Source organism: Bubalus kerabau, chromosome 7 (genome assembly GCF_029407905.1).
Source record: "Bubalus kerabau isolate K-KA32 ecotype Philippines breed swamp buffalo chromosome 7, PCC_UOA_SB_1v2, whole genome shotgun sequence".
NCBI classification, from domain to species: domain Eukaryota; kingdom Metazoa; phylum Chordata; class Mammalia; order Artiodactyla; family Bovidae; genus Bubalus; species Bubalus kerabau.
Window position 1 is genome coordinate 93,350,692 of NC_073630.1, and position 20,632 is coordinate 93,371,323.

The 20,632-nt window shown below is 38.8% G+C and overlaps 1 protein-coding gene across 2 annotated transcripts in view; it reads left to right on the plus strand.

Annotated features, from left to right (window-relative positions):
• MTHFD2L (methylenetetrahydrofolate dehydrogenase (NADP+ dependent) 2 like) overlaps nucleotides 1-20,632 on the plus strand; it is a 140,669-nt gene that overhangs the window by 46,314 nt on the left and 73,723 nt on the right. For both annotated transcript variants that reach the window (XM_055588796.1, XM_055588797.1), the window contains exon 6: nucleotides 18,273-18,365. In XM_055588796.1, coding sequence (XP_055444771.1) covers nucleotides 18,273-18,365 — 93 coding nt within the window. The remainder of the gene's footprint in view (nucleotides 1-18,272; nucleotides 18,366-20,632) is intronic.

Genomic DNA, 20,632 nt, shown 5'->3' on the forward strand with positions numbered 1-20,632 from the left:
TAAGCTCAGCCCAGTGCTAGGTTGGGTCAGGTGCCCTCCAGTTTCAGAGAGGAGCCAAAAAAGAATGCCTGGGAGAGGAGTCACGCAAAGCAATCACAAAGTCTCAGTCATGAGACTGAGATTCTTGGTCTTGTTGCCAGGGGAGTGAGGTGGACTTTTGCTGCCTCTGTGGAATGAACCATTGCCAAACTGGGGCAGGCGGACACCAGGCTTATAGTCTTTTTTTTTTTTTTTAATTTTATTTTATTTTTAAACTTTACATAATTGTATTAGTTTTGCCAAATATCAAAATGAATCCACCACAGGTATACATGTGTTCCCCATCCTAAACCCTCCTCCCTCCTCCCTCCCCATACCATCCCTCTGGGTCGTCCCAGTGCACCAGCCCCAAGCATCCAGTATCGTGCGTCGAACCTGGACTGGCAACTCGTTTCATACATGATATTTTACATGTTTCAATGCCATTCTCCCAAATCTTCCCACCCTCTCCCTCTCCCACAGAGTCCATAAGACTGTTCTATACATCAGTGTCTCTTTTGCTGTCTCGTACACAGGGTTATTGTTACCATCTTTCTAAATTCCATATATATGCGTTAGTATACTGTATTGGTGTTTTTCTTTCTGGCTTACTTCACTCTGTATAATAGGCTCCAGTTTCCTCCCATCCCACTGTTCCTAAGGTAGAAGTACTCACGGTAAGATATTGGGGATATTATGTCTTGTGATGCCTCCATGTTGAGTTGGCTTCACTGAATTATAGCTTTGAGTTTGTTTAGTGGAAAGCAATAGCAAAGAACAAATGCTTTTTGCAGTCTCATTTTCTGTGTTGAATAGTAGGAGTACTGTTTCATTTTCAGAGTATCTGAAATTCAGCCAGCTAGTATCTGGAAAGCACTGTACTTGGAAAAATACCACATATCCTCACATTGGGCAGCTGGAACTGTTAGTTACACTGTTGAAACTAACATTCAGTTCAGTTCAGTTCAGTCACTCAGTTGTGTCCGACTCTTTGCGACCCCATGAATTGTAGCACCCCAGGCCTCCCTGTCCATCACCAACTCCCGGAGTTCACTCAAACTCACGTCCATTGAGTTTTGATGCCAATCCACTGATTGGCATCAGTGATGCCATCCAGCCATCTCATCCTCTGTCGTCCCCTTTTCCTCCTGCCCCCAATTCCTCCCAGCATCAGGGTCTTTTCCAATGAGTCAACTCTTCACATGAGGTGGCCAAAGTACTGGAGCTTCAGCTTTAGCATCATTCTTTCCAAAGAACATCCAGGGCTGATCTCCTTCAGAATGGACTGGTTGGATCTCCTTGCAGTCCAGGGGACTCTCAAGAGTCTTCTCCAACACCACAGTTCAAAAGCATCAATTCTTCGGTGCTCAGCTTTCTTCATAGTCCAACTCTCACATCCATACATGACTACTAACACTAAACACTGTATAAAAAAATGAAATGAAGTTCAAATCCTTTTCTTTCCCTTTCATTTTCTCTCTTTCATCCTGACCTCAGAGCACCAGGCATTTGTTTAATTAGCAGCACAAAACATCCCTTTTCTAATGTCTATAAGCCCAATAGTTCAAAGCATGACTTGTAAGGATGTTGTGTTCTGCTCCACCAGCATTTTCAGCCATTTCTCCCATCAAGTCCCCTTTGGTACCTTCTGCTGAAGCTTCATAGAACTATATATTATTCCCCAAACACACCACCTCTTCCAAACCGCCTTTCCATTACATACACTGTTCCCTAGGCAGGGAATGCTTCTTCTCATCCCTCACCTGCTTTCCTCTCACTTTCCACCCATCTTTCATGATGTGCACCAAATCTAACTCTTAAATGTTATCTATGCTGCCATCACAATACTAATTCTGTTACGTCTTGATTGTCTACCTACTCCTCTTTTCTACACATGCATAGTAAACATGAGCTGCTTAATGACAAATATTTCTTCTTGGGCTGTTTCTATCTCTGAAATTTAGCCCTGAGATTTGCATGTAATAATGCAACTAGTCAATGAATCAATAACAGTTTATTAATGTCTCCTATTGGCACCGAAGAATTGATGCTTTTGAATTGTGATGCTGGAGAAGATTCTCTAGAGTCCCTTGGACTGCAAGGAGATCAAACCAGTCAATCCTAAAGGAAATCAACCCTGAATACTCCTTGGAAGGACTGATGCTGAATCCAAAGCTCCAATACTTTGGCCACCTGATGCCTTCACATCATTGGAAAAGATGCAATTCTTTGGAAAGGACCCTAATGCTAGGAAAGGTTGAAGGCAAAAGAAGAAGGCAGCAGAGGATGAAGTGGTTAGATAGCATCACTGACTCAATGGACATGAGCTTGAGCAAACTCTGTGAGATAGTGAAGGACAGGGGAGCATGGCATGCTGGAGTCTGCAAGATCCCAAACAGTCAAACACAGTTAGTGACTGAACAACAACATGAGCCTGTATTATAGAAAATAAGACTGCAGGCTAGGGATTTAAAATAAAATATTGCTATTTATTGAGGGTGAAAAAATTCCCTGTATAGTGAGGAGGAGGGAGAGAAGTAGCTAGGTGCTTACTACACACTAACTCCTTCATATTTTAACATTATAGACATTTATATATAAGCATAACTTATGACACCCCTTCCCCCAAGAATCAGATCACAGGAGAGGAGAATGCCTCATGACCATCAGGAGGAGATCTTAGTGTACTGGGAAGAGAAGGGAGTTGTTAACGACAGCATCATTTGAAAGAGGTCACAGCATTTTTCCAGTAAAACATTTAAAATTTATCATTTTGTTTAGACTTTTTTTTTCCTTATGCTGCTGACATGTAATACTGCCTTCTTACAGAAGGGCTGATTTCTTTCTCACTAGGTATGCACAATATGACGGTGAATAAATCATATTCTTGAGCTCACAGTTCAGTAGGAAAGACAATCACTAAACAATCAGGTAATGATGATTAATCATAATTGTGCAAAATGCTCCAAAAGAGAAGAGCTTTCTATAATAAAAGCTTAAGGAATGGATTATTTCTAACTATAGTTCTGCATGAAGGTTATACCTATTTATGTCTATCTTCTGTTACTGTTGCAATGGAATATTTTTAATAGTCTACTTTCTGTCACTATGCTTCATTTCAGACTAAAAAAATCCCACCTCAGGGACAAAAACAAAAATATATACTACTTAAAGTTATTTAAAATTTCTAAAATATCTAGAGGAAAAGTTTCATTCTATAGAAAATAAATAATTCATACCATAATGGTAAATTATGATTTGATGATTTTTTAAAAAATCAAGTCAATGCCATGCAATTATTATATGTATAAAATAAGAACATCAGATAGAACTTCCTCAAACAGGCCTCTCTGAAAATCTCTCCTACTCCCTCACACACAGCTCTATAGAGACACTTAAGAACTTTTCCTTCACAACATTTATCAGTTTGTAATTATAATTTATTTGTATCATTATTGATTAATGTTCACCATACTTACTGGACTGTTAACTCCACAAGAGCAAAAACCAGATTTCTTTATCTTCCCATTTTATTTCCAGAATCTACTAATAGCACAATATTTCTCCAAAAATTCTTTGTTCAATAAATGAATGAAAAGATCAGTTTATTTGTAGACCATGAGTATCACAAAGGTTTTAACACAGCTGTTCATAAACTGTAGTCTTAGGAGGCCTAAAGTACCACAAGATTTTAAATGGTTCTGAGGCTAACCATGAAAGGCCAAAAAGTGGGCAATGGCCCAATTCCTGGAAGTCCCTGCCCCTTCCCCCAAAATAATCAAGGGATAACTGAAATAATTGGGGAATAATTAGAATAATAGTTGGAATAATAATGAGTTGGAATAATCTTCCCACTCATTTGCCTAAGATATTACTCAGCCCATAAAAACTTGCCACCCCATATTTTGGGGGCTCTTACCTTCTGAGATGGCCCACACTCTGTCTATGGAGTGTGTTTCTTTCTAAATAAATTCATTTCTTACCTAAAGAAAAAAAAAAAGTATTTTAAATGGGTTTGCGGGAGATCTGGTTTCGATCCCTGGGTTGGGAAGATCCCCTGGCAACCCACTCCAGTGTTCTTGCCTGGAAAATTCCTTGAACTGAGGAGCCTGGCAGGCTACAGTCCGTGGGGTCACAAAGAGTCAGACACAACTGAGCGACTGACACTGGTTGCTGGCTAATTTTTTTTTGAAGGGACAAAAATTAGTCAAATAAGTCTGGGAAATCTGGGTTAAACAAAATCAAACATATATCTTGACTGTGAATATAGTCATATAATATAGCCTTTAATATAGTGACCATTGTGAAACTCTGAGAGAGTAAAAGTCTTTGGTATTTGACCCTGGAGGTTGGGCAATAAGCAGGATGTTGTTCTTCAAGATGTCTGCATTTTTCACTATCAATTTCAGGACCTTAAGAAAACTTATTTAGCATCAGTCTATGGTCTTTTAAGGCTTTCCTGGTAGCTCAGATGGTAAAGAACCTGCTTACAAGGCAGGAGACCCAGGTTCAATCCCTAGGTTGTGGTGATCCCCTGGAGAAGTATATGGCAATTCACTCCAGTATTCTTGCTTAGAGCATTCCATGGACAGAGGGGCCTGGCAGGCTACAGTCTTTGGGTCACAAAGAGTTGGACATGGCTGAGTGACTAACACTATGCCCTTATAAGCAGGTTTGCAAAAGCAGACATCGTAGTAAGATTCCTCAGTTTATTTTCATCTGTTAATCTTGGAAGAAAGAAAATAAATGCAAAAATTATATAAAGCTTTAACAAATAGACCTCGTACACACATCTCCCAGCCAAAACAACTAGAAAGCAAAGGGTAACACTTTACTTAGCCTTTGTCCCATGACTGAGTTGGCTACTTCATTTTGGCTAGGGTTTAGGAGGGTCTGATTGCCTTGTTTTTTTTTGTTCTTTTTTTTTTTTTTGTATATATAGCTTAAAATCTGTTTCACAATCATGAATACTACCATCAATCCTGACCCGGCAGCTTGGTAGCATGAGGAATTTGGTCACCTGGGGAATTGATTCATGTGGATGATTTAACAAATTTTATCCCTACTAATAGGAAAATAAACCCAAAAATATGACTCCAAAGCCAACATTTTCATTTGTAATCAGCAACTTGTTCTCTCCATAGTTGCAATCTTGACAGGTAAAGTTGGACTCCTGGAGCAGGAGAGCCTCGTGTTAATGAGACTCGGTGCTCTGACCATATTGCCTGAGTGCACCCTGTGTTCCTGTATTTCTCTGAAGCTCAGTGTTCAGTTCACATTAGCTATTATAGTGTGCTTGCTCTAAAAAGTATTTAAAGTGGTCCACAACAATATGCAAATCACAATGCAAATGAGAAATAGTTAAGAAAGGAAAAATAAGACCTGAAACTAAAATGGAGTTATGAATAAAGCTGCTATTAAAAATAGGCTACTATAAATAATGAATGTATTATAAATTTATAATAAATTTATTTTTAATAAAAATAAAGCTACCATATAAAAATATCATTAAATCTTCATGGATATTTTCCCTGGCCAAGCACACTGCAGTTTATATACTGTCACTAAATATATGTTTGGTGAATTTAATTGGGTCTAAACTACACTTTCTGTATTAGGGTCAGTAATTTCATTCTGTGAGCTTTTTAGCAGGAAAACAAAATGACTAGTTACCCAATTAAGTGTCTTTAGGATTAAAAATAAACACATACTCAGAATAAATAAAACATTTTTCTGCATTTTCTGATTTTAAAACCAAAGAGTAATTTCTCCTAAATTCCTAATACGCAGAGAACTATAAATGGACTGAGTAATATTCATAATGCTTTTTAATTTAATGAAATGGTCATATTTTATAGAGTTATTTCTTTCATTGTTTAGCATAGGTCAAAGCTACCACTGGCATGTATTTCTCTGATCTCACTCATACATTTCTTCTGATTCTCAGTTTCTGAGTCATTCTCTTCTTCCCAACTTCTAAACCAGTGTTCTCAACCTTAGCTGTCCACTAGTATTATCTGAGGGCTTTTAAAAATGTAGCCACCTGAACCCAATGCAGAATATTTATATCAGAGTCTTTGTGAGGAGGATCTGAACATCAGCATTTTTTATAAAGCTTCATAAAAGAATCTAACACAATGATAGTAATTGAGGATGAAACTCAAAACATTGGAATGAGTCCAGGACTTCACTTCCTATTCCAGAGTCATTCTGTAGGCATTTTTTTCCCAGCCTCATAGCTTCATTTTTTAATGTTTTAAATTAATTTTTATTATAGTATAGTTGCTTTACAGTGTTGTGTTAGTTTCTGCTGTGCAGCAAAGTGGATCAGCTATATGGTTATATGTACCCCCTCTTTTTTGGATTCCTTCCCACTTAGCTTACCACAGAGCCTTGGGTAAAGTTTCTTGTGCTATACAGTAGGTTCTCATTAGTTATCTATTTTATACATAGTATCAATAGTACATATATGTGTCAATCTCCCAATTTCCCAATTCATCCCACCCTCCCCCTACTTTGGGGTCCATATGTTTGTTCTCTATATCTGTGTCTTTATTTATACTTTGCAAATAAGCTCATCTATACCATTTTTCTAGATTCCACATATATGCGTTAATATATGATGTTTGTTTTTCTTTTTCTGACTTATTTCACTCTGTGAGACAGCCTCTGGGTCCATCCATGTCTCTGCAAATACCATCCTCCTAACTTTAAATCTACCTGTATCACCCCTATGCTCTATAGCCATGTAACCACTGTCCACTTGACCACTCTACTTGAATGGTCCACAGGGATCTCAAAATTACCAAATACAAACCTTCACTCTTAATTTTACTCCCCATAGTCCTCATCATCTTAGTAAATGTCACCATCAATTCACCTAGTTGCTCAGGCCATCCTTGACTTCTCTCTCTCACATTCCCTATCTTATCCATTAGCAATCTGTGCAAAACATACCTATGATCTCATCACATTCAATAGTAAGACCCTAGGTCAGTAAGCCATTATCTCACACTATAAAATGTACACATTTTATAAAATTTACATCTGCCTTTGTCCCATCTCCCACATCCAGTCTATTTTCCAAGTGGTGTGTCTCAGTCATTGGTGGCTTCCCATAATACTCAGAGCAACAAAATGCCAGAATAGAAGCCAAATCCCTTGCTGTCATATGCAAGATATTACATGACCCGACCTGTGTCTCCTTACTTATTTCCTACCACTTACCTTCCTCACTGCCCTCCAGTCACACCTACCTTTTGCTTTCCTAGAACATGCTGTACATGTCCATGTGTCAGATCTTTGCTCTTGGCTTTCCTTTTGCCTAGAATGCTCTTTTATGTAGTTATTTGCATAACTTATTTCCTCACTCCTTCTGGTTTCTGTTCAGATGTTATCTCCATGGGAGACCTGGGTTTGATCCCTGGGTTGGGAAGATCCCCTGGAGAAGGGAAAGGCTACCCACTCTAGTATTCTGGCCTAGGGAGTTCCATGGACTGTATGGTCCATGGAGTCACGAAGCGACTTTCACTTCACTTCACCATTCTTAGCTTCCTTACTACCCTCCAGCCACACCTGCCTTTTGCTTTCCTAGAACATGTCGTACATGCTCATGTGTCAGATCTTTGCTCTTGGCTTTCCTTTTGCCTACAGTGCTCTTTTTTGTAGTTATTTACATAATTTATTTCCTCACTACATCTGGTTTCTGTTCAGATGTTATCTCCACAGGCTGCACCTGATCACCTTATCAAAATAGCACCTATCCTGTTGCTCTTTATTCACTTATTCTGTGCTTTTTAACTCATAGAATTTATTCTTATGTAAATTTTTATTATAGATTTATTTGCTCATTTATGTATTTTGTTTGTTGGATGATGAGTCCATGAGTTAAATTCAATAATTTTTGGCTGAAACCAGGGGCAGATATTTTTAATTATCTAGAGCAATAGGTGGTTATGATTCAGTAAGTCTTTCCTAATACTCTTTCTCACAAAAGAAATTTGAGATAGACGTAAAAGGAGTGAGATTGAAATGGTATTTGACTAAATGTGAAACCATATTCCTTAGTTTGCATCCACCTAGCAACCCAAAGTGTTTGAAAGATAACTGACAGACTGATAAACAGCAAATCAAACCAGCCTAGTCTTGACCAGATGCCAGGTTAAAGTCTGGCCCATTTAAAATATGAAAAAAAGGCTTAGATCTGAGTGCTCTGGGGAGGGAGGAGGGTTCAGGATGGGGAACACATGTATACCTGTGGCGGATTCATTTTGATATTTGGCAAAACTAATACAATTATGTAAAGTTTACAAATAAAATAAAATTTAAAAAAATAATAAATAAATAAATATGTGAATTATGTCTCAAAAAAAAATAAAGTTATTTAAATAAAAAGCAGCTGAAATTGAAACAAAAAACTTATAGTAAATGGAATTCAGGAGCCAAGAGAGTACAATATTATTTTAAGATCTAGGAAAATTGTTGTTGTTGTTCAGTCACTAAGTCATGTCCAACTCTTTGCGACCCCATGATTGCAGTGTGCCAGGCTTCCCTGTCCTTCACCATCTCCCAAAACCTGCCCAAACTCATGTCCATTGAGTCGGTGATCCTATCTAACCATCTCATCCTCTGTCCTCCCCTTCTCCTCCTGCCTTCAATCTTTCCCAGCATCAGGGTATTTTCCAGTGAGTCAGCTCTTCACATCAGGTGACCAAAGTATTGGAGCTTCAGCTTCAGCATCCAGTGAATATTCAGGATTGATTTCCTTTAGGATTGACTGTTTTGATCTCTTTGCTTCCCACTTGGAAAAATTGGCTAGATATTATTTTACAAGAAGATCCCCTGGAGGAGGAAATGGCAACCCACTCCAGTATTCCTCCCTGGAAAATGTCATGGACAGAGGAGCCTGGTAGGACCACAGTCCATGGGGTCATGAGAGTCAAAGACAGTAGATCAACTGAGTACACACAAAAATTAAAGCCTAAACTGTCTTTTTTTGTGTTAGAGGCACATGTTTTCCGTCAGATGTGCTCTCATCAGTACTACCGGTGTATTCTGGGTGGGATTTGAAGGCAGACTTTATGCCTAAGGAAAAAGAAGTGTCATCGAGATCCCTCCCTGGCCTCCCTAGTATCAGCATAATCCCAGAAATGCTATTCTGCTGACCAAAGTGAAAACACAGTGTGTTCCAGCTCTGATTCTACTGCTCAGAGCTCCTTTCCTTTCTGTCCCATGTGGAGGCTGTGCAGTGAAGTGATTAGGAGCTTGGCCTCAAGAGCTGGACTAGATCAGTTTGAATTCTGGCTCTTACATAGATTTATGACCTTGGACAAATTATGGGATCTTTGTGTTTTCTCACTTTTCTCATTTATATAATGTAAATAATGTTAGTTTCAACCTCACAAAAAATACACTTCCAGTGTTCGGTGAGGATTGTTATGAGTTAATATGCGTAACTAGAACAGTGCTAGTTGTTTAGTAAGTTCTTACATAAGGGTTGTTTTTATCGTATATGCTTTGGTTCTGCCCATGTAGCTTCCATGGAGCATTTCTTAGTAGAAAGGGCTTTGTTTTTCTGTTTCATGCTTAAAGATACAAAATAGCAGCTTATGAAGAGAGAAAGAAATACATGTTCAAGTTCAGAACCTTTAGGCCTCTGGAGTCATTTATCCTAAAACAGAACTCAGGCTTCATTTTTCTATCTAGTGCTGTTCTGTTGATGAGTACTGAGTTTTCCTTCTTGACAAAAAGAAGTTTTCCTTCTTTGCTATTTCCTTGATTTTTTCCCTTAAGCCAGACCCTGGTATAAGTTAAATGTATCAGGAATGATGCAATTTTCCCTTATCCAGAGAAGCTGACAAAGCAATACCCTACGTGTGAGAATTCTAGCTCCTACTGGATTTGCCATTTTGCTTCATCTGCTGATGCAGGCACAAACGGATACAGGTTTGAAGATTTGCCTCATGGATAAAGATGCGACTTGCCCTGTGTTGTTGAGGAAGATAGATCTAGGATCATAGCAAAAAGGTAGAGTTTTGCTGTTATATGAAGGACTTTCTAACAGTTTGAGCTAAATAAAATACCCATAATTATATTTATGGAAAATAATTTATTAGTTGGAAAAGATAGGAAAAGCATAAGGGAATTGAAGCAGAAGAAAACTAAATTCCTGCTCACATGAAGAATCTATCTCTAAGAGCTTTAAGTGCCCCTGTGTGGTTCTTAGCTAGAGTAGATCATGGTTCTCTCTGCCAGTTCTGTAACTTATATCTCCTTTTAATGTGGAATTATCACACTGTATTACAGTTCCTATTCACAGATCTATTTTTATGTGAGAGTAGAGAATTGTGTGTGTCCATTACTTGGCATGGCCCTGGGATTAAATGAAATGCCTGACAAAAGTAAATTCCTCATTTAGGTAATTTTAATAAAAAATGATACTCTAAAATGAATCATATTGTGTTGTCTTAGCATTTCTAACATCAAAAATTAATTTCCCTCAGTTGGCACTCTGTGTTAGTTAGCACCAACCCTTTGCCACAATCTGCAATTTTGCATAAATCACAGAGGTAATGATAGCCTAGAAGATTGTGCAGAGGGCTGGCTCCCAGTGAAAAATCCTGGATTGACTGCAGACTCTTATATAGTCAGAAGCATTTCTTGCCCAGCAGCTAATTATTAAGTTCTAACAGAGCTCTATGATTCTAGGAGATAGGTCCTCAGTCTTTCGTTCTTATTATATCTTACAAATATGATGTAAAACACTGGGCACAATAAAGTTGCTTAAGATTCTTCTTATAAAACATTTTTACCTAGATTTGTGTGATAGAGAAAAAGAGGCCTGAGCCCAGGCTGTTATCATATGCACACTAAGAGGATAAAACTGAGTGTGAGAAAAAGTCATCTGAGTGTCAAAGATATGCATCGTTCTGTGGAGTGGCTGCGGTAACTTGTTGGTTCTGATGATCCTAGGGAAAAAGCTAAGGCACTAGAGATGACTAGGTGCAGCAAGCCCTGGGATTCACTGAAGAAAAGTGATGGAACGCCAGAATTTAAAACAGAAATGACAAAATTTTCACAATGCCGAGGAGGACAGGTCAAATAAGAGTAGGGTTAGGACAGCTAGTTCTCAGGAAAAGGGATGAGGTTTTGTTGTTTAGTCACTGAATTGTGTCCAACATTTTGCGAACCCATGGACTGTAGCCTGCTAGGCTCCTCTGTCCCTTGGATTCTCCAGGCAAGAATACTGGAGTGGGTTGCCATTTCCTTCTCCAGGGGATCTTCCGACCCAGGGATTGAACCTGCATCTCTTGCATCTACCTGCACTGGCAGGCAGGTTTGTTACCAGCTGAGCCACCAGGGACCTTCAAAATATTTTTTCTTTATTGATTTGGCTGTGCTAAGTCTTAGTTGTGACATGCTTGATCTTCTAGCTGCAGCATGCAGGATCTTGAGTTGTGACATGTGGAATCTAGTTCCTCTGTCAGGGATCAAACCTGGTCCCCCTGCATTGGGAGCATGGAGTCTTAACCACAGGACCACCAGACCACCACAGGAGTCCATCCAGGAACAGGTATCCAGGGGCAAATGCAGAAGAGTCTGAGGCATTATTTGAACACATTTATTCTTAACTCCCTTGGTTCACTTCTCTTTTGCTGTCATCATCTACTCTAATGAATAGTAGGTTAAAAACCTTCCCATGGTTTGATTGTGCAACAATCAGAAACTGATCCATCAAGTCTAAAAAAGACTTTGATATTGCCATGAGTATGCCTAGCCACACTCAGGAGTTAAAAAAAACACTAGATATTATTAATTAAGAAGTAGAGTTATCTAAAAGATCTTTCCCTGCTGATTGAAATTCATCTCAATTTTTTTTCTTTTGTTTGAACCTTTATAGGTTGTTAATTATATGTGTATATAACTCACTGAACTATGTATCGCTCAGTTACTTAATGAAATAATTAGTAATGATGAAGTGGGAGGTTTTGGTTTTGTTTTGGTTTTAATTTTGGTTTTTGCAAGGATTTGGGATGCTCTCATTTAGTGGTTTTTTAATTATTATTTTTTTCTGCTGTGCTGGATCTTCACTGAGGCACTCAGGGCACTCGGGCTATTGGCTGTGGTGCGTGCACTTCTCTACCTGCCACAGGTGGGCTCAGCAATTGCAGCACACAGGCTTAGTTGTGGCATGTGGGATTTAGTTCCCTGACCAGGGATCGAACCCGGGCCCCTTCATTGGGAACATAGAGTCTTATCCACTAGACCACCAAGGAAGTCCCAGGGGTCTCTCATTTGGAACAAGAGAATGCTTGAGTGGGCTGTTAACGTCTAAGGGAAGTTTTCTAAATATAGGAAAACTGTATTAAGATAGAGATGGGAGGATGCTTCATAATTCTGGTGCCTGGGGATGGTTCTATACATATACTTTACATATGTTGATTGTTTACAGCTTGTACTTTTAGTAACTACATGTCTTTAATAATATTTGTTTAATAAATAGCTACTGAGAATTCTCTCAGTATATGCAAGATACTGAACAAGACTTTGAGAGGAAAACTGATACAAAGGACACCACTTCTGTTCTAACTAGACTTTGTGATGTTAGACCCCAGGTGATGGTGAAGGGAGGAGGGACTTCGTAGATGATGCCAAGTTTCTGGGCAGAAAATGCCAAGGAAGGTGGTGCCATTATAAGAGTAGATAACGTAGGCAGGATAGCAGGTTTGCAGTGGCATTTGCAGCTAGCAGACATGAAGGAGGACACAATGAGTGAAGGAATTTGGGTTTTAGTTCATATATCCTCTATTTATATTTATGTGTGGCACTTGGACAAGTAGATCTTGAGTAAAAGAATAAGAATAGAGTTAACGGAGTCTGTTTGGAAGTCATATGAGGAACTATCACTTCTAAAGGTATAGGAGCCATTTATGTTCCAAGGGAAATGGTATGGAATGGAAAATCATAGAACCTTGGGAAATAGGTGACAAAGAGAGGATAGAAATGGCAAAGAATTTGGAGGAAACAAGGAGCTCAGTCTTGTGGGAGTCAAGAGAGCAGAATTATGAAAGCAGGCATGGGGTGACTGACAATGCAATGATTGGAGAAAGAATGAGTGACTCCATCATAAACAAGATTCATCATTATTCAGGGAAAATTGTGTTAAAATCAGCAATAAAAATTGCTAAGTTGATTTTTTAACACTGGAATAGGTTTTATATTTTCATCCAGCTTACCATTAATATGAATTTTATTAATCTTGGTAACTCAAGCACTGATCATTCAAATTGTGGATTATGAGTGGCAATGTGTTCTAGCAAGTGTTTGGCATAGTGTTTGGTCATAGTATTCAACTTTTCCATAACAACATTTTTCTGTTGAGTTTATTACTTTGTTGGTAAATTTTTAAAATTATTTTTTGGTGTTTTGACCTTTCATCAGGCATTTTTGTTTACTTAAACATTTGCATAGAATACAATTTATTTAAGCAGTTGCATACAGTAAAATTCACTTTTCTGGTGTTTAGTTCCATGAATTTAGACAAATGTACAGTCATGCAATAATCGCTAATATCAAAATTCCCCAGGGCTGATCTGTATATATAGTATTATGAAAGTGTTAGTGGCTCAGTTGTATCCGACTCTTTGTGACCCCCATGGACTGTGGCCCACCAGGCTCCTCTGTCCATGGAATTCTCCAGACAAGAATACTGGATTGGGTTGCCATTGCCTTCTCCAGGGGATCTTCCCAACCCTGGGATCGAACCTGGGTCTCCTGCATTGCAGACAGATTCTTTACCACCTGAGCCATTGGTTCAGTTCAGTTCAGTCACTCAGTCATGTCTGACTCTCTGTGACCCCATGAACTGCAGCACACCCGGCCTCCCTGTCCATTACCAACTCGCGGAGTTCACCCAAACCCATGTCCATTGAATCATTGATGCCATCCAACCATCTCATCTTCTGTCATCCCCTTCTCCTCCCACCCTCAATCTTTCCCAGCATCAGGGTCTTTTCAAATGAGCCAGCTCTTTGCATCAGGTAGCCAAAGTATTGGAGTTTAAGCTTCAAAATCAATCCTTCCAATAAACACCCAAGACTGATCTCCTTTAGAATGGACTGGTTGGATCTCCTTGCAGTACAAGAGTATCTCAAGAGTCTTCTCCAACACCACAGTTCAAAAGCATCAATTCTTTGGCACGTAGCATTCTTTATAGTCCAACTCTCACATCCATACATGACCACAGGAAAAACCATAGCCTTGACCAGACGGACCTTTGTTGGCAAAGTAATGTCTCTGCTTTTGAATATGCTGTCTAGGTTGGTCATAACTTTCCTTCCAAGGAGTAAGTGTCTTTTGATTTTCATGGCTGCAATAACCATCTGCAGTGATTTTGGAGCACAGAAAAATAAAGTCAGCCACTGATTCCACTGTTTCCCCATCTATTTCCCATGAAGTGATGGGACCAGATGCCATGAACTTAGTTTTCTGAATGTTGAGCTTTAAGCCACCTTTTTCACTCTTCTTTCACTTTCATCAAGAAGCTCTTTAATTCTTCTTCACTTTCTGCCATAAGGATGGTGACATCTGCATATCTGAGGTTATTGATATTTCTCCCAGCAATCTTGATTCCAGCTTGTGCTTATTCCAGTCCAGCATTTCTCATGATGTACTCTGCATAGAAGTTAAATAAGCAGGGTGACAGTATACAGCCTTGACGTACTCCTTTTCCTATTTGGAACCAGTCTGTTGTTCCATGTACAGTTCTAACTGTTGCTTCCTGACCTGCATATAGGTTTCTCGAGAGGCAGGTCAGGTGGTCTGGTATTCCCATCTCTTGAAGAATTTGCTGCAGTTTATTATGATCCACGCAGTCAAAGGCTTTGGCATAGTCAATAAAGCAGAAATAGATGTTTTTCTGGAATTTTCCTGCTTTTTTGATGATCCAGCGGATGTTGGCAATTTGATCTCTGGTTCCTCTGCCTTTTCTAAAACCAGCTTGAACATCTGGAAGTTCACGGTTCATGTATTGGCTTGGAGAATTTTAAGCATTACTTTACTAGCATGTGAAATGAATGGAATTGTGTGGTAGTTTGAGCATTCTTTGGCATTGCCTTTCTTTGGGATTGGAATGAAAACTGACCTTTTCCAGTCCTGTGGCCACTGCTGAGTTTTCCAAATTTGCTGGCATATTGAGTGCAGCACTTTCACAGCATCCTCTTTCAGGATTTGAAATAGCTCAACTGGAATTCCATCACCTCCACTAGCTTTTTTCGTAGTGATGCTTCCTAAGACCCACTTGACTTCACATTCCAGGATGTCTGGCCCTAGGTGAGTGATCACACCATCATGATTATCTGGGTCATGAAGATCTTTTTTGTACAGTTCTTCTGTGTATTCTTGCCACCTCTTCTTAATATCTTCTGCTTCTGTTAGGTCCCTACCATTTCTGTCCTTTATTGAGCCCATCTTTGCATGAAATGTTCCCTTGGTATCTCTAATTTTCTTGAAGAGATCTCTAGTCTTTCCCATTCTGTTGTTTTCCTCTATTTCTTTGCATTGATCACTGAGGAAGGCTTTCGTATCTCTCCTTGCTATTCTTTGAAACTCTGCATTCAAATGGGTATACCTTTCCTTTTCTCCTCTGCTTTTCACTTCCCTTCTTTTCACAGCTATTTGTAAGGCCTCCTCAGGCAGCCATTTTGCTTTTTTGCATTTCTTTTTCTTGGGGATGGTCTTGATTCCTGTCTCCTCTACAATGACATGAACCTCCATCCATAGTTCATCAGGCACTCTGTCTATCAGATCTAGTCCATTAAATCTATTTCTCACTTCCACTGTATAGTCATAAGGGATTTGATTTAGGTCATACCTGAATGGTCTTGTGGTTTTCTCCACTTTATTCAATTTAAGTCTGAATTTGTCAATAAGAAGTTCATGATCTGAGCCACAGTCAGCTCCCAGTCTTGTTTTTGCTGACTGTATAGAGCTTCTCCATCTTTGGCTGCAAAGAATGTAATCAATCTCAGTTCGGTGTTGACCGTCTGATGATGTCCATGTGTAGAGTCTTCTCTTGTGTTGTTGGAAGAGGATGTTTGCTATGACCAGTGCGTTCTCTTGGCAGAACTCTATTAGCCTTTGCCCTGCTTCAGTCTGTACTCCAAGGCCAAATTTGCCTGTTACTCCAGGTGTTTCTTAACTTCCTACTTTTGCATTCCAGTCCCCTATCATGAAAAGGACATCTTTTTTGGATGTTAGTTCTAGAAGGTCTTGAGCCATCAGGGAAGCCCCTATATAGTATTATGGATACTGTTTAAAGTCCTTTATAGATTACTTATCATGAAGTGAGTTGGATTTTCTTGAATCTGCTGTTTGCAAGATACTTCTGCTAGGGTTTGGGGAAAACATCCTGGGCAGCCTTCAGATTTTTTTCTTCACCACCTTCACAGAGTCAAACCATTTCCTTCTTAAACAGCTCCTCTGAGTCTTTATGTTACCACTCACTGTGAACTATGCGAGGTGCAAGAAGGCTTCTTCTGCCTTTATTCCTACATGCAATAGGAGAGAGAGATTTTGCAATTTGCTATGACCTCCTTCACCTTCAGGAAGTATATTTTTGTAATCATTTTTCAGCGATCTGCCACTACTGGCCATTTTGTTATTGTTTGAACTTCCTTCTGCCTTTCTCCCTGTGTGATATCTACTAACTCTGCTGCACCTGGGTACTGTTACATATTTTTGGAGTCTGTGAAAAATATGTCTTCTAGTTTTGCTAAAAAGAGGGGTTGTGCAGTTTTTGTTGTTGTCATTAACTGTGTAATTTTGCATGTTATCTGGGAGGAGCAGATAGAAGATCCTGTTTAACACATCCATGTTCTTCCTGGAAGTCCTTCCTTTAACTGGTATCATCACTGCCTTTCCCTCATTCCCTTTCCTTGGCTCACACATTAAGCTCTGGTATCCCTCATACTGCCATCTCGTCTTATTCTGACATCACTTTATTAAAGCATGGAGTACTTCCTGTTATATCCTAGACCATGTCATCATTTCCTGAACATATAATTTCAAAGTTGATCCACTTTTTCCTGCTATCCTTTTGAATTGAAATGCCCTTTTATTCTTTCCCTGATTAGTATACTCTTGTTCATACTTCATGAGCTAAAAATGTGTATTGACTCCTTTAGGAAGCCTTCTTTGACATCTCCTCAGCTGTTGTTGTTTCTGACTCTTTGTGACTTCATGGACTGCAGCACACCAGGCTTCCCTGTCCTTTAGTCTCTCCCGGAGTTTGCTCAAATTCATATACACTGAGTCAGTGATGCTATCTAATCATCTCATCCTCTGCTACCTCCTTCTCCTTTTTCCTTCAGTCTTTCCCAGCATCAGGGTCTTTTCCAATGAGTCGGCTTTTTGTATCAGGTGGCCAAAGTACAGGAGCTTCAGCTTCAGCATCAATCCTTCCAATGAGTATTCAGGGTTGATTTCCCTTACAATTGACTACTTTGATCTCCTTGCTATCCAAAGGACTTTCAAGAGTCTTCTCCAGGACCACAATTTGAAAGCCTCAATTCTTCAGCCTTCTTTATGGTCTAACTCTCAAATCCATACGTGACTACTGGAAAAACCATAGCTTTGACCATATGGACCTTTGTAGGCAAGATGATGTCTCTGCTTTTTAATACACTGTCTAGGTTGGTCATAGCTTTCCTTCCAAGGAGCAAGCATCTTTTAATTTCATGTCTTCAGTCACCATCCACAGTGATTTTGAAGCCCAAGAAAATAAAACCTGTCATTGCTTCCACTTTTTCCCCTTTCATTTGCCATGAAGTGAGGCAAATCAATCTCTCACCTGTGTTTCCACAGCACACTGTCCTATTTTCACTGCACTTACTTTGTTGCTTTCAATGTTTATATATCTTATTATCAAGCCAGTGAGTATGCCCTGCATCTATGTATTGGCCTGTCAATATAAAACTTTGAAATCCTTGGTTTCTTGGACTCTGCTTGCAAATCTCTTATGATGAACAGCACACACCTTCATTTGGTCTCATTTTACTTTCTACTGGTCAGCTGAAAGGTGCAATATTTTGAGTCACTGGATTTCCATATCTAGCTTTTGCTTGCAAAGTGTTTTGATAATTTCAAAGCAATTTTACTATTCTTAGGATGTTGCCAGAACTCCTCTAGAATTGAAGCCTCATTAAAAAAAAAAAAAAAACTCAGTAATTACTAATAGACGTTATTCTGCATTCCAGGTGATGCAACTGTGACAATAGCTCACAGATATACCCCCAAAGAGCAACTGAAGAGCCATACTCTGTTGGCAGATGTTATCATAGTTGCTGCAGGTAAGTCTTTAGTGCCTGTTATTTGTTGAAATGTCACATCAGCAGACTAATTCCTTCCCTGATTGCTGACATGTCTATAAGAATAGCTTCTTGGAAGAATTAGGTATATGTACAACTAACTTCCATTTTGTCTTTTGGTAGTCATGATATTGGTCCATTATGCCTGTGTTAGCATTTGTTACTTCATTATGGGAAACCAAAACAGTCTTTGGAATGACAGATTAAGCGCAAGAATGAACGTGTACTTTGACAATTACTTTGACTGGTGTAATTGGTTCCAAACATGAATAAGTTAAGAGGAGACTGGTAGGAAAGGCTGTTGAAAAGTAGTCAGGGCTAGCTCATGTAGGAAACCCTCCAGGGACTTTCATATAAGCCAAGGATGGCTGTGAGCAAAAGATCAATATGGTTTGGCTTATGTTTTTAAAATATTACTTATATTGTGTCAAGGAGAATTGATTCTAGAACAGTAAGAGTAGAAACAGAGAGAATAGTTATGCACTTCTATTTAATGAATCTCGATTTTCCCTTAATTTGTTTTATATTCAAACGTACAAAGTAATTCTACCCTTCACTTCTAGCTTTACTCTTGCCACGTAGTATTTCTGCATTACAGATGACTGTGACTCCTTGTTTTATCCAAGGCTTGAGTGGGGGCATTTTTCACTTTGTTTATCAATTAGATGTTACTGATAATTTCTAGACTTTACAGTTAAATTGTTGAATATTTACAAACTACAAAGGGAGGGTAAAAGTTCCAGAACAAATTGAGTTTGATGAAGAGAATGATAATAGTTTAAATTAGTTTCAATCAAGTTTAACTCACTTTTTAAATAATATAGACCCTTCTCTGGAACTCAGAATATATATGTGATGATTCCAGGTGGAGTAATTTGCCTCTTTGTAGAGTGAAAATAGAAATATTACATTTTCATGAAGTCACCAGTAAACTGGTAAAGCTAATAACATTTCCTGTTTTTCTGAAAAATTATATTCAAGAGATATCAAATGCAAATTTTTGAACTGAGTTGACATAAGTAAGACATCAGATGTTTAGAGAGGCAATAAAAGTTTTTATACCATAGGTCAACATTAAGTAAAATGCTGTGCAGCAGCTGATATATTATCAGAGACAAATACCGACTCCTTCTTAGAAATACTAGGAGTCACACACCAGTCTCAGGATTTGGTGAACAGAGAGAAATTAGAGTGATCTTCCTGGTTTATCTCTAACTTTAGACAGAATGAAATTTACATTATCTTTAAAAGGTGCTATTGGCTCCAGTATTACCAACTTGTAAAGACTGTTTCACCATTGACCTCATTTCCCGTTTATCAATTATGACATTAAATGCATATTTTCTTCTGGTGGAGTAACATCCCTCAGTGTTCATTCAGTTCATGTTTTTTTTTTATTTTGATAAAAAATGACAAATGTGTGATCACAATCCTCTTTTCCGAACCACTGACATTCTCTGTGACTAAATCAAAGCTTATGTCACAAGTATACATTCTTGAGTTCCTGCTATGGACTCAGCGTATGCTCCTTTGTAAAGGCTTAAATCAGCACTTTGTAAAAGGCAAAGGAACAAGAAATAAAATTGCCAACATCCATTAGATCATAGAAAAAGCAAGAGAGTTCCAGAAAAACATCTACTTCTGTTTCATTTACTACGCTAAAGCCTTTGACTGTGTGAATCACAACAAACCGTGGAAAATTCTTCAAGAGATGGGAATACCAGACCACCTTGCCTATCTCCCAAGAAACCTGTTTTCAGGTCAAGAAACAACAGATAGAACCAGACATGGAACAACTGACTGGTTCCAAACTGGGAAAGGAGTACATCAAGCTGTATGTTGTCACCCTGCTTGTTTAACTTCTGTGCAGAGTACATCATGTGAAGTGCTGAGCTGGATGAAGCACAAGCTGGAATCAAGATTGCCAGGAGATATATCACTAACCTCAGATATGTGATGACACCACCCTTATGGCAGGGTGAACTAAAAAGCCTTTTGATGAAGGAGAAAGAGGAGAGTGAAAAAGTTGGCTTAAAACTCAACATTCAGAAAACTAAGATCATGGCATCCCATCCCATCAGTTCATGGCAAATAGATGGGAAAACAATGGAAACAGTGAGAGAATTTATTTTGGGGGGCTCCAAAATCACTGCAGATAGTGTCTGCAGCCATGAAATTAAAAGATGCTTGCTTCTTGAAAGAAAAGCTATGACAAACCTAGACAGCATATTAAAAAGCAAAGACACTAC